Source organism: Telopea speciosissima, chromosome 1, assembly GCF_018873765.1.
Source record: "Telopea speciosissima isolate NSW1024214 ecotype Mountain lineage chromosome 1, Tspe_v1, whole genome shotgun sequence".
Lineage (NCBI taxonomy): Eukaryota > Viridiplantae > Streptophyta > Magnoliopsida > Proteales > Proteaceae > Telopea > Telopea speciosissima.
Window position 1 is genome coordinate 30965642 of NC_057916.1, and position 15324 is coordinate 30980965.

The following is a 15324-nucleotide window of genomic DNA, read 5'->3' on the forward strand; positions in this document are numbered from 1 at the left end:
ACATTCGATTCCGGTTCTAATTTAACACCCTAACGTCCAACTGCCTCATAAAAGAGGAAGCCCGTCTTGATTATCATAAGGGGAAAGGGAAGGGGAATGTTAAGAAACAAGATTGTTGAGGTTTGGGAGGTTTATCGACATAATGAAGGTGAATAGACTAAACTTCAACGGAATCAATCTTCAAGTAACAATGATTCTGCTACAGGTAAGCTTGAATCGTGCCTACGACGACACTCTCCTTAAGGTAGGAAAACGCTCCTTGTTGTGCACTCCGGGTACCTTATGTTTGGACCTCCAAGATGAAACAACCGTCAGGAAAAAACTTAGAAGTGTTGTACTCACTCTATGGTTTACTCATAGATAAGAAGGGTTCTGCTCAACAATCAAGAAAAATCAAATATTCACCAAAATAAAAAAGAAAAATCAAATAGGGAATAGACAATTCGATATGAGAGAGAGAGAGAGAGAGTAGTCTACAAATCAAGTTTTGAATGAATGAATAAGGCAGCCATCCACCCCTATTTATATATGTGGAGATGCCCCTTCAAGGGGATGTCCCTAAAATGTATGGTCAGGATTCAATTTCCCTTGGAGATTCTAAATCCACATATTTGGTCTTCTCCTACGTATGGGTATGTCTTTGTGAAGACACACAACCCATATGAAGGGATGTATCTTAAAATAATGAATGTCTAATTCGTGTTGGGCATAATGTTAGGCCCCGTAACTTAAAGCTTTAGTCACAACTGGGCCCAAAATACCTTGTCTTTTCTCCAAAAAGTACATTCTAATGGATCCAAACTCAAGGCCATTTAACCACACTGCACCGATCTGGCTCGATTCGACCCGCATGTGTGTGAAAAGCACCCTAGACATACCCCCGGACATCCCCAAGAAGGGATACTTTCCTTTGGGACCCTTTATACCTTAGGCCCCTTTTATTTAAAGGGGAAGGTGGACTAGGATTGTTGAAAAAATGGGACCCACATATTGGTGGGGGGTTTTGTTGTGGTGGAAATATTGAGGTAAATTTACTTTTCCCATTAACAATAACTAAATTCAATTTAGTAGGACTTTGGATAGCAAAGGGGTGAGATTTTGAAGTGCCACATCTACAGACAAAACAATTAATGATGTCTCTTGAGCTTTTGTAAGTTCACCACCCCAAATTAACCAAACAAGATTGAAATGAGATTTTGAAGTGCCACATCAACATTTTCCCACCCAAATTCTCCCACCTCACCTAAGTCTCCTCTAAACAAACGGGGTCTTATAGTTCCCATAAATATATATGATTGTTCATGGAGGAGTAAAATGTTTATTAAAGCAAGCAATGGGGTGGCCAAGGAATCAAGATAGGAAGACTACAAAACAAAGCAATAAAAGGAAACAGTGTTTAACGAGTTTTGAAACTTATCTTTTATACTACAAATACAATAGTAGCGAATAAGAGATTGGTAATTGGAGTAAATACCAACCTAATGGATGTGAGCTAGATGAGCCATTTGCAACACAAGCTTGATTGCAAGGGCTTCCTCGACAATAACTGAGGATGGATATATATGATCTGTAGCTATCCATACTAATTTCCCTTGTTCATTAAGAGTGTAACAGCCTATACCCATTGCCTTTGGTCTAGTTGAGAAAGCGGCATCTGAAAAGAATGAGAAGCATTCTTCTGGGGTTACAAAGTTAGAGGAAGAAATAGGCCTTGAATTTTGATCATGTTGAGTAGATCTGTGAGGGATTATATTAAAGTAAACATTTCTTCCACATTTTTGTTTACCAACGATATCAATAAATGGAGGGTTGGTTTCCTCATAGACTCTAGAATTCCTTTGCTTCCAAATATCCCAATCCATCAAAGCATGTGCTACAAAGAACCATTGTTCTCAATTTGTTTAGTCCGAGGGCCATCCCCACTCAATCACCCATTCAAAGCATCGACTCGCCGCAATTTGATTGCATAATGAAGGAAGAGGCAAACCAAGCCTGTAAAGCAAGTGGGCATTCAAGAAGGGCATGCTCCACCGTTTCACACGCATGTCCATGATCTATGCATATATCAGTAGAAATAATGTGCCTTCGTTTTAGGTTTACCTGGACTACAATTGCATTGATGCATGCCTTCCATATGCAAACCACGTCCATATGGAAGCGTGGTCCTTATAGTATAGAAGCCAATTGTTAGGTTGGGAAGAGGTACTGTTCCAGGGCAGATTACAGTCGAGCAGAAATGGTGGATCCACCACATGAACTATTGGAATCTCCTTCCCTCTAGCCCCATTCTTGAGTTGGTGTTCATGGATCAAGATTTTGGTGGAGCAGTTAGTCTCACTATGGATAATCGAGGTATGATGTCTGCTCAACATGGAACTGTTTTGGAGAATAATCGCAATTCTTGGATGGATCAGAATCTGAGTTCAAGTTGTTCGTCCTCTCCAATTTCTGAGGTCTCATGGTTTGCATAGTTCCATATTTCCTCATGCTTCCAAAATCTAAAGATTCATTGCTTCAAATGGTTTCCTGCATTTTCCAATGATCCCTCTCAACTGTTTTCCAGCAGTGTTCTGTCTCCACTCCCCATCTGGCAACTATAGATGTTCGAATAGGAATCACATCCATAGAAATAAATTATAGATAAACAAACATGAGAGACGATGGAAGCTGCAACACATTGGCGTCACAAGAATGTATACTGTTGAGCTGCCACCAAAAATATCATCAGGTTGAGAAAACGAGGGTGGAAAAAGAGAGAATCAATCTTGTTGCCAGTTGAATGCACAGAGCACAAGCTAAGTCACCTCAGCCTTCAACATGCTGATAATGTAAATCATCACCTATATATCAGCAGAAGACTAAAGGCCAAAAGCTATTGCAAACAGCCAATATCCTGTACAGAGAATAGGTTATGCTCCTGATGAACAACGGCTGTACATCAACCTGTTACAAAAGCCTATTATAAAACTGATTCCTTTACCAATGAAATCCGAATATGATCAGCACCTTCATAACCAACAGGCCTATTCTCGAATCTGTTCATCCTCCCCATCTTCTGGAGAATGGCATGCTCTATGATCTTTTCTTCCTGCAAACAATTAGCCAAAAGCAGGAAGTCAAGATAAAGGTCAGTGTATATTTAGTCACATCTCAATCAACAAGCACTCTTCTCAACAATAAGAAGCACACCTGCGAGTTCAATGAAAGCATTGTTTCTAGCATCTGGGCCACTCCTCCAATCATTTGACAGTCCAGTCATTACATGCATTCCTCGAGGTTGTAACATGAAATGATCTGGACTAATATTTTGATGCTCATCATTTCCCCTGACTGAGATTCTCCCAGAAGAGTCCGGTGATGGTCGGAAGCCTACAGTTGAGATTGTTGCCCCATCTAGTGGTGACGGTAACTTGCTGGTAGAAGCATCAGCTTTTAGGCCACCACTAACTTCCTTTTTGGTGTCAATCACAAAGGAACCAACAATAACCTGTGCAAGTTGGCAAAAAGTCTTACACTGCACGTTCAAAGCCAGGGGTTTGATAATTCATTCCCCCAGGATTTGGGGTGGGGGAGGGGGGAGAGAGGAAAAATAAAATTTGGGGCTTGGAGAACAGCACCTGCACTGGGCCGGCAGCCTTTAATGGCCCCCCTATTCCACCACCAACAATCCGACCATCAGAATCAGACAGACATACACTAAGTCCACCAGTTCTTGAGGATGCTCCTCCAACCTCACTATGCAGGTAAGATCCTGTCAGAGAAAGGATCTCAAAACGGCCCTGAAATCCAATGCATTACACGATTGATGTTAAGACATGACATAGACAAATGAAACCACATTTTAATGCATCGTCTCTATCAGCAACTCAACTCAACTCGATTCAGCCTTACCACAAATAAATGGGGTTATCTCCAGCAGCAACAAAGCCTAAAGTTTTCAGTTAATCATTGAAAAAAAGTACCAAATAGTGAAGATATGCACATTCTGGCATTTGTACTCCAATGTGATACGAAAAATTATGTAGTAATATTGGTATTTTCTACTAATTTATTGGCTTTGATTCAGAAAAAAAAATATGTTAAAAGCTAAACTAGATGAAAAAGGAATAAGATCTTTTTCCCCTTCAAACTTCTTTTAACCGAAATGAGCTCAAAGAGAAGATTCCTGCATCGAAGGTGAGCCACATGATAATTTTTCATCCTATAGAAAAAGATAGGAAGATGCATCAATTGTCAATAGGTCAATAGGTAAGTGATTTGGTGGATGACAATTGATCCAAAGAAAAAGCTTACGTAATGGGGAGAAAAAGGAGATGTGATTCTCAATTCAGAAATTAGACTAGTAGGATGACTCCACACAGCATGGCAAAAAAGCTGGGAAAGAAAAAAAAGAATAAAAAATCATCACCATAGCATGATGGCAATGATCATATAACCATTTACCAAGCCCTGAACAATAGAAAATCAATGTAAGAATGCTGTTTCACCTCGAACCATGAGATAAAAGATGATACAGGTACAATATCCAAATGAGGGATCCAACAGGGACAAAAGATCATGTTAATTGCATCTATGAAGGTCTAGAGATAGAATTGAAGCACATTCATACAGTTTCGATACTACACAGGAGTGGGTTTTTCATTGAGATTGAAGTTGTATCTAAATGATCCATTTAATCCACAGTTAAGCATGGCTACAAAAAATTGTTACCTACGAACACATTCACGCTATTACTGACTCCAAATAAGCATGACTCAATGTCAAGTGCTTTACTCCTCAGAACTTTGATTCCTCCAGAGTCAATTGACTCACTTGATTGTATACTTTATTTAAAACAACAAAATATTAGAAGATAAATCAATCTACTCAATAGGCTTTTCCAATTGGTCCTTGAATATCATTGCTCCCCTAAACTCATAAGTCTGAAAGATCCTCTCTTAAGGACCTCTTCAGAAAACCAAAGTGAAAGAATGTAAAAGAAGATCAGAAAAACCATTTTCTCCTTTTCTTTTCAAAGAAGGGGGAGGATCAGATACTTCAATCAATTAAAACTTGAAAGAAACATTATCCACCACGGCGAAAGAATATTTTTTTTTTTTTTTTTTTTTTTTTTTTTTTTTTTTTTTTTTGGGTGGGGGGGAGGGAGTTATAAGGGACACTGAAAGGTATACAATCCAACCATTAACTGATTGAGCATTTGGAGAACTCAGGTATTCACTTTGCCATAGTAGAGAAACAAAAGGAGCAAAACTCTTTCAGACTACTTTAGACAAGAAAGATTTTGAATTCAAGAGTACGAGTAACTGTGACCGAGCCAACATTGAATTGCCATTGGAGCTGTAATCCCATCTAAATAGGATGAAACTAATCTCAAAAGGGAAATCACACAGCACCTCCAATAAGCCTATGATAATTAGGCATTCCATAGCACTCTAACCTCTAAGAATAAGCATACCACGAATAGATCATTTTATTTTAAAAACCTATGGATTTATTTCACAATTCAAAATATCTCAAAATTAAGCATCACCAAGATTTCCCACTCCCTTTTCTTCAGCCGCTACACTTGCCGTATATCAATTCATACAGGAAACTCAAAAAAGGGGATTATTTCACACACATATATTTCCCCCATGCGTTGCATAGAAAAATGTTTCGGAAAGGGCATGTCAAATTCCAGAAATATTTATAGTTAGAAGATTTTCAATTCATGATTTTCTCATTTTATACTGGGGGAGGGGGTAAAAGTGTGATTTATAATTTTTAAGGTTAGTTCTTCCCCCCCCCCCCCCCCACTGGCCCTTTTTTTTTTTTTTTTTTTTGGGGGGGGGGGGGGTGGTACAACTTGTGGGTGGGGGATGTAAAGAGCTGACCATGCGGATCACTGCAAGTACACACAATTGCATGCAACCCAAGAGACTCAAACTCGAGTCTATTCCATGGTGAGGCAGCTGGCAATGTCAATTCACCTAAGGGTAGTTCAAAATACTGCATTTTCAATCAGGATAAACATATAAACCAATTTCTCTTTTTCTTTAATGATGAATAACCTGTCTTTTATAGAGAGAAAAGAAAGGGAATCTATGCAACCAACCTCAGCCAGTACTAAGCAAAAACCATCACATATTGAAACTAAATCCTCTGCAGAACAAAGTAGGACAATGCAACTAATACGTAGAAAATGTCTTTAAACCCAAGTATATAAACAAGTTGAGGTGATACTTTGCAAGTGGATTATGTGAACATAGGAAAGAAAAGCAACCCATTTTCTTAGTCATCAGCTGGTAAATTCTTCACCTCTATTTAATGAATTATATTCTTCCAATTATAAGTTTTTCGGAACAACAAAAAGCAACCTAAAGGAAAGAACATAAAGATAATCTACCTCATATGTCACATTGCCCCCCAGTGTGGCAGGCTGGCGAAGAGATGCATTAGAAATTGAACCAGATGCCGAGAGGATACAGACTGCACGCTTCCGTTGCTGCATGAATGACATGATTTTCTGGGCAACATCCTGTCGAATGAATTCACGAATTAGCTGGAATTATATGACATAAATAACTTCACTATCTGACCTGTGGTACATACCCTTAATTCAGAAGTAAAGAATGAAGATGGACATCAAAAACAACTGGTGCTATTTAGTATTTTAAAGTGAAGATGGACATCAACAACAACTGGTGCTATTTAGTATTTAAAATTAAGCTAAGTTATCCTTTTCTATTTTTTCCCCCAGTGCCAGGTTGAGTTATCTTGGATTTCCCTCAGTTGAAGTTGTTCAAGATTACTTGCCCTTGGAAATCTATGAGCACCCAAGAATTCAAATGTTGTTCAATACACAGTCCACGCCCAAGATAAGTATGAACAAAAGGACAGCACTATGGTTCTTCAAATATAAACTCGAATTAATTTCCTTACTGTCTGTCTAAATCGAGGAAGTAGAAAAGTGTTATGAGTTATCATGACTATCATGACTATCATGACATGATACTGCACACAGTTAATGACCCCATTGCCAATACAAGTTTGAACCCAGTAAAGGGTAAGCTGAAAAGGCCACCATTATATTACCCTTTGTCTGTGCTCTTCTTTTAAACTTTAATGAATAGCCATTGTCAATCAAAGAAAAAATAAAAGGAAAAATAAAGGATGCTCTTGAACAAACTGACGAAGATAATGTTCTTTTTGTCTGTGCATGAAAATTAGTTATTCAACTCAGATTTGCTCATAGAAATTCTGTGACAAACGTTTTAGACAGTTCTACTGATGAGATTCAAACAATAACACAAGCAAGAATCTGATCTATAAATTTATTAGATCCACTATGCCTAACAGAATTAATACCATAGAGATATCCATGTATGCTGCATTCAGTCCGGAAGTTTATGAAGCACAGACTAGAGAGGCCACGGATAGCCCTAGACGAAAACTAACTTCACGATCTTCTCAAAATATTTGCATGTCTACTTTCATACCCATTCTATTTGACTCCCGAACTTCTTGCCAACAGAATACGTGACAACTCCAATAACCCCACTCCTGAATTTTGTTATATTTTCACAGGTTGCAAGAACTTAACAATATTTCTAAAGAACCTTCACAGTCTAGATTGTCAAAATGAGTAAATCTCAACATTTCTAGTAAATTGGATATTTTTCAAGTATATCAATGCATACTTCTCCAGCAGCTACAGTAATGACATGAGGTGTAAACCCTTGTCCTGCATCCCCTGCATAAAATCGCAAAGCAATGAGCTCAAATTTTAATGCACATAACAAAAATTAAGTATGCGAGAAAACTGAAAACTTCTGGATAATGTAGCATGTAAGAAAAAGAGAATTTCTCCATAGCAAAACTTTGATAAACAATAATATAAAAACAATCTATCGGCACTAATCAAGCTAAAGACATCCAGAAAAAGCAGAAAAAAAATAAAAAAGCTATTGACCTAAATCCACAAGTAACTTGGATAGGTTCTATAACCAACCAGAAGCACTATACGATAGCAACTTTCAAAACCACAAAAGATATTTCCACCTGCTATCAAAAAGTACAACAAAAGCTATTATCACTATCCATCTGCAGATTGCATTCATATAGAGAGATCTTGCAAGATCATGATTGTGTTCATTTTTCCGGCATGATATCATTATCTATATTTGATAAGCAACAGAAAGTATAGGAGAAGTCTTTATTAAGAACTGTGAGTGGTCTATCACAGGAATACAGAATTGACAGGGTAAGCCAGAAATGAAAAGCCCACAAAGAGTAAGCCTGGTGGGAGTGTGGGACACAAAACCAAATTTATTTCTTAGTAAAAGTCTAAAAGACTAGATGACAATCACTTTTTTTGTTTCATCATAAAATATTTTATGGGATTTGTTAAAACCCACTACAAAATTGCATTAGGATTAAAAACAGGGGGAATATATCATACTGAAACACAATACGAAAACAACTTCTATTGTTTTCCCAAAATAGTGGTTATATCTAGATCATTGATACACTTGACACCCATGGACGACTCCACCCCATGGTATAGGCTGCATTATAAGCCTCAGATCTGAGCAGAAAATTCAGTTCTTTTGAAATTTATGTAGAAATGAGAAAAGGATTGCTTTTATATTCTGACTTATGGTTTTCTTAATCCTTGCATTTGTTCTAATATTACCTCATGTTCCTTTGACAAGTTATCAACTTTTGTTTTAAATTGGTATCTGGGTATGGAGGGAATCTGTATTTTGAAACTTATTTTGGTATCTCCTTTTGCTATGCCTCAGCCTTAATGGTACTCAGATAAAGATTCATATTTGGGGGCATCTAAATTGCAATGGGTTTGTTTCTTTCCTTCCTCAAGGATGTTGACCTCAGAGACTGGTAAACTTTTACGGGTTAAAAAGATGTAGAGGGCAAGAAAAATTGGGTATAGAAAGCCAATGGAATTGCCGAAGTGTAAGCATATGAGATTTTCTGTTGCCATATGAACTCTTTTGTTTGCAAATGCATCTCTCTTCGCCACCTAACCATTGCCCAAACGTACATTTGCACGTGCATGTTTGCTTGTGTGTGTGTGTGTGTGTGTGTCAATGTATATATATATATATATATTTATTTATTTATTTATTTATTTATTTTCCAGAAGATTATTTTACATTAAGACAAACGGAGCCTTGGTAAAACACATAGATTAGGATGCAGAAGTGAAGTGGCAAACGGAGCAACCACAAAAAAACTTAAAACCACTGAAATGAAGACAAGATAATCTAGTTATATTATGATATCGTTATCAATTGATAGTCAAGAACTTAGAAAAATACTTTCATGAATATAGTACAATAATAAGCTCATAAAATATCTGTAGATAAATGAAAATATTTTAAAAGATGCAGGAATCAAAAGAAGCAAAACATTTCCCAAATAACTTCCCCAAAAAATAGGGAAAAAAGAAATCCGTGTACCCTTGTCAAAGCTATCCAGGAATAATGGAACTTAACTTCCTTGCTAGGATATCTAATGGGCAGTTTGTTCCCTCCCTCCCTTCGATAAACCTATCCTTGCCTAACTATTTCTATCTCCATGTGTCTATCTCTCTCTGGCTTCCCCCCCACCCGAAATTTTACCATATTTGGCAACATATCTTGGTTTCGACAGATGTCGAAATGAAATCACTAACGATGTGGAAGGTAAGCAGTTTTTCGGTCGATATATCGTTGAAATTGCACGAAATGTTTCGTATCGGTATTGTTTCGACCAAAATGATACATTTCTTAAAAATAAAATGCAAAGTTTCGAACGAAATGGGTTGAAATTTTAATCCATTTCGTTCACTTCGCTGGTTCGACGGGCAAACTTGTGGTGATGATGATGATGACAGTGATAGGATGATCGATTTGCATCCATGTGTGAGGGATACCACCCCGCAGATCTAGAGCTAGAGCCCATCCACTGCACAGGCGAGAGTTGGTTTGATCATGCCACACAAGATGTTGACCATGATGCACGTGCCCCACACATGCAAGCTACTCGAGAGGCCTGCACCGCTGATTCATACCAACTGAGGAGGAGGATGATAGCATGGAATCCATAGACATCGATGTTACGAGCTTGACTGGCACTCTCGGAGGCGTAAGAAGAGGAGAGTAGTGTGCATGGGCAATGATGTGTACTATCATATGCCACAGCAAGCACCGATTCCGACTACGCTGGCTATGGTGGGTATGGTGCCTATGGGCAGTATAGCTCCTGTTCATCATTATCCTCTGAATATTAGGGTTAGTCACACGGTGGGTCATCATTTGTGGACAGCATCTTCTCATTCCCACCCCCAACCATACATGCCGTTATCGACTCCACAGCCACCATCCAATAACAGTGGCTCGTAATCGAGTTCTACTTCACGGTTCAGAGATCTATAGCCTAGGTTAGGGTACCTAAAGTCTGTTGACGATTCCATTTACAGGGCTGCTGTGGAGGACTTCAAGTGTTTCTTCCAACATACAATGACATGGGCCACATGGCCAGCATTTGTGATACAGTCGGAGGATAACTTGCTTCAGCAACAACATTCTAGTGGTTTAGATCCAGTCCGGAACACGATGCAGTACTAAGACTCTAGGATGGACATAAGTGTGACTTGTTTGTATTCTTGACTCCCATATCTTTCACTATCTGTAATGAACCATGTATAACATTTGATAATTATGAAATGATTTATAATTTTATGTCTATTCAATCCTAATGCATATTTAAATTGTTTTAATTGAATTACGCGTGTTTTAGTACTAAATATTGTGTGGAATAGGCCATATTAGAGAATGCATACATCAACGTACAGCGTAAACTACCAAACAAGGATCCAAAGTCAAACTTCCATTTTTGGTGTGTATTTTTTTTAAATCTAAGGGTTCCACTATGTTTGGCTGATCTAAAATAGGGTTTCAGTTTAGGGACTTAATTTGGCCATTTGGGCCTCGAAACCACCAAACAGAACCATTCAGCAATCTACCAGGTTTCACCCAAAATTTCGCCGAATCATGAACTATTTTCGGTTTCGAGCCTGTGCGAAACCAGGCTCATAACCGAAATCTGGAACTACATCTCCCACCCCCACTCCCTTTTCAACTCTCACTCATCCTTTCCCCTCTTACTCTCCTCTCTTCACTCCTTAACCCCCCCCCCCCCCCATCTTTTCCAATCCTTTCTCCATTTCCTCTTCTATGTAAGAGAAACTAAACATCAGAAGAGTCATGTTAGAGTTTCCAGCATGGTAACCTTAACAGAAACTGGGTTTCTTCACAAGATTTTAATCCAAATGACTGAAACAAACATTCTTGATTGGAGGTCAAAATAAACAGTATATTTTACCCCCCTAATCTGCGTTCTCTTTTCTATTTTTATTTTTCCGCCTTTTCTATTCTTCAGTCCTCCTTTGTTTTCGAAGAAGTCTCAGTGCATTTTGATTTTTGCATTTTATGTTTTTTAAAGAAATTTTATGGTTGGTTTAATTTAAATAGTAATTATGGAGGTAAGATTTTATCTATAATTTAAATATGAAATTTTAGATATTTATAAATTTTTATCAAGTGAATGAAACAGTACAGAAAAGTATAAGTTCATACATTATACATACATACATAAATACATACTGGAGTTTTAGATTAATTCCTAATCTGTTCTGTCAATTATCAGGTAGTTTACATATTGATTTGACTGATCAAACAGCAGTTATAACTCAGAAAATCACATGTTTGTTAAAACTTAAAAGTTTCTTTTGATTATGCCCACAAAATGAATAGCTTGGATTAGAACTTATCTGCTGCCCATCAAAATCGAATACTCTAATCCTAATAAAAGACCTATTCCAGCTCCAAAATATCAATCTCATTAAGCACTAAAATTTACAAAACCAACTGACATCCAAGCCTTAAAACCCTTGCTAATTGCAACTTTACACTCTCAAAATCCTACTGCTTTCAAGAGAAACAACAACATCAACATAGCACAATTTACACACTAAATACTCAAAGAAATTAATTGTCTCGGTCAAACTATAATCCAACCTTATAATTTTTTGTTAGTAAGAACTGTAAATATTTATGCGTTCGAATTCATCAACATATTTACTTGATGGAGGCAAAGAAAAAGGAGTTGAGAGATAAGATTTTTCTCCCTTGCCTCAAACATAAATGTGCTAAGACCATCCTGTTATCACAACAATTTACACAGGAAAGTGTCCCCATACTCAATGCCTCAAGTATGACTCTAATCTGATAAAGGTACTCAATTGTCTCAACTGGGCAGCAATATAAATGGACAATCTTCGATAATGATAAAATTTAAACAAATAAGTAAATAAAAACTTAAGTTGGGTATGTGAACTACATTTTATCCCCAACTAATTACAAGGAACCAAATAGGAAGAACAAACTGGAAAAAAAATAAGTTGAATAGAATGGGATCTAGAAAACCCATGTCTCATCTGTTTTTGATGACCTCCTTTGTTGTTGTTGAACTTCAATAACAACATTGTTAAAGTTAATATGATGGTTCTATTTTGGTTCTTGTTATATACTGTCCTCATTCATTGAAAATTGCAATAAAGTTTGAATTTATGGACGAAGTGGGGGAATGTAATTAATCACAATCTACAAAGAAAAGGAAACCAGATTGCTGCCTCCAGTGGGAATGCAAGGCTACAAGCCGTCTCCAAGTGCTGTGCTGAGATCAATAACATGGGGGTAAAATGGTTCCCTTCCTTCCCCTCCCCCCCTTCCCCTTTCAAATGACCTTGTGCATGCACATACAAGTCCTAGAGAATCAACTATAACACTCTCCAAAATAAAAAAGAAGAAATGTAGACAGCATTACTAATCGAAATGGAACACTTGGAATCACTGAATCTCAAATAAACGTAATGACACACTCATTATGCTTATCTACCATCAACATGCAAGCATAAGAAAGCAATCAGATTAACAATTCGCGAAGAAGAGGATAAAATGAGGAAGGGTTTTAAGCAACTAACCAAGAGCAACCAATTGGGCTTTCTTAGGAGACGAAGCCGACAACTGCTCTTTCTTATGAGGAGAAGACGAAGAAGGAGAAAGAGGAAGCGAAGAATCAGAAGTAACAGAGACCTTCTTGGCCGAAGAAGCAGAGGGCGTAGCGCTTGCTGGCGCATCAGGAGTACCATACTTCCTGGGCCTTCCCCTCTTCCTTTTTACGGTCTCCGGTGGCGTACAAGCAGAGACGGGGGCTCTGCCGGTAACGGTATGAGGAGGGAAAACCAGAGGAGTCCCTTCAGAAGTAGAGTAATGGACTGAGGAAGCCAAGTTGTGGAGGGGACCGGAGAATATACCATTTGGGGCAGCGGAGTTGGCAGTGGCGGTGGTGGCGCCGCCGCCGCTGTGGTGGTGCTGTTGCTGCTGATGATGGTGGTGAGGCTGTTGGTGATAGTAAGAACTCAGGCTATGTTCGTTCCCCTCCATTATAGAGAGAGAGAGAGAGAGAGAGAGAGAGAGAGAGCAAGAGATGGTGAATTGGGCAACTGGTTGGGTTTTTCTTTCTTTTCTTTTCTTTTTTCAGTTAATTGGGTTTTCAATTTTCTGTGGCATCTAACGGATGTGCATAAGTGTTAGGTAGTAATTGAAAGTTTTGCCACGTCTGCACATGCCGTCAATCTTGACCGTCCAACGCATGGACCCACATCGCATATAATTTTCTAAGAAACATTCTAATTTTCAATTGTAGTACTGTTCACACGTGTTGCCTGAAATTTTAATCTTCTTTATTAGATTCGAGATTCATCCCTTTTGAATTGTAAATAAGGAACTTTACCGTACAGGCTACGGAGGTTTACAATTTAACATATACATTTTTGGATTCGGATGTATATAATATAACATATAAATATCTACACTAGATTTTGTTTACTATTTTGTTCTTTTTCGTTTTTTTTTTTTGACAATGTAGACTAAATTTAAGATCTTTAATTAAAGGGCTGATGTTCTCTGTGCCGTAGCGCAGCCTCTACTCAGACACATGGGCTTGCCATTAGAGGGGCAAGGTGGTCATTTCACTCACCCCCATGTGTCTGGGCACAGCTTGCACCCCTGGCACAGAGAACATTTGACCTAAAATAAAATAGAAGAGAAGATTTTTTGGTTAGGGTCCACATAACCAAACCATGGTAGCATGCCTACTTGTGTCATATCGTAAATCAGATTGGGTTGGCATATTGTGGACGATTTTAAACTTTAGGGTTCCTATTAACTTGTCAATTTCAACTCAAAAGGAATTTGCCAAAAAGTGAGACAAAATATTGAAAAATCAAGGATGGTTATAATAAGATTGTAATGTTAATTTTTTATTTTTTATTTTATTCCTAATAGTATATTGAGAGTATCAAAAAGTTTTCAAAATAAGTTGCGAGTAACTTATCATTTTCAAAAGTTGTGTCGATGTGAAATGACAAGATTAATCCTACATTAAAGAACCTCTAAGAATAAGATAAAGGGTAAAAAAGGTAAAGTAATAGCTTCTTAATTCACCAATTATTAATAAGACAAAAACATAACTCTCCTTAACCAGGTTTGACTTGCCCACTCCACCAAGTTTTGAAAAAAACAAAAAAGAGTTATGTATATATATGGAATAAGGTGGGCACACGAATGTTGTGCCAACTTGAGTCTTTATGATTCCATGTCAGTATTGTGGTGCATTTAGTGATCCATATGGGTGTGGTTAGGTAAAGTCCCTACCTTGAAAGTTGTAGTGGTTAAAAAGAAAATGTAAAAATAATATAGGGAAAATGTTCTCTGTGGGGGCGGGGGATGCAATGATTGCCCCACCCTCATGAAAGGCAGAAATTCTGCCCTTAAAATGTCAAAGCACGTGCTCTCATTGGCTACCGTACACTCGTGGTCCCTGTGCTCCCCCACAGAGAATGCTCCCCCAATAAGATATTATTGCTATGGTACTATCTCAACATAAAGGGTGTACCTATTGCATGAGGCTCCCGCCACTCGAGGTCTAGGGAGGGTCATAGTGTACATAATCGAACCTCTGCTTTCGTAGAGGGTCATAACTTGCTTTAGTTTTTGTCATTCTTTTCATAATTTAAGAGTCTAAATGATCTAATGCTTAGGCACTTCCTTAAACAAAATCCAAACAAAAAAAAAAGGGGAGAGGGATGGGTATGCTAGCGGTATACCATATGTGTCTATGTCTCTTTTTTCCCTTTGAAATGACTCCCTTACCCTTCAAAAGGGAGAAGAGAGAGATAGACACATAGGGTGCTAACATACCCAACCTTTTTCCTCC

The 15324-nt window shown here is 38.0% G+C and overlaps 1 protein-coding gene across 1 annotated transcript; it reads right to left on the minus strand.

Annotated features, from left to right (window-relative positions):
- Nucleotides 1-2746: 2746 nt before the first annotated feature.
- On the minus strand, nt 2747-13530 carry LOC122648791 (AT-hook motif nuclear-localized protein 14-like). Its single transcript, XM_043842019.1, has 6 exons — nt 13028-13530; nt 7680-7732; nt 6386-6517; nt 3618-3779; nt 3190-3487; nt 2747-3088 (listed from the first exon to the last, which is right to left on the minus strand). Exons 1-6 carry the CDS (start codon nt 13488-13490, stop codon nt 3024-3026), a joined length of 1173 nt encoding a protein of 390 aa, XP_043697954.1. The 5' UTR covers nt 13491-13530; the 3' UTR covers nt 2747-3023.
- Between the last annotated feature and the right edge of the window lie 1794 nt (nt 13531-15324).

Excerpts from the sequence above, each read along its gene's own strand:
- LOC122648791 (XM_043842019.1), bottom strand. The coding sequence starts at position 13,490 with ATGGAGGGGAACGAACATAGCCTGAGTTCTTACTATCACCAACAGCCT. Across the intron at positions 7,733-13,027 it reads AGCCCAATTGGTTGCTCTTG|GGGATGCAGGACAAGGGTTT; the intron begins GTTAGTTGCTTA and ends GATTTTATGCAG. Across the intron at positions 3,089-3,189 it reads TGCTTTCATTGAACTCGCAG|GAAGAAAAGATCATAGAGCA; the intron begins GTGTGCTTCTTA and ends AATTGTTTGCAG.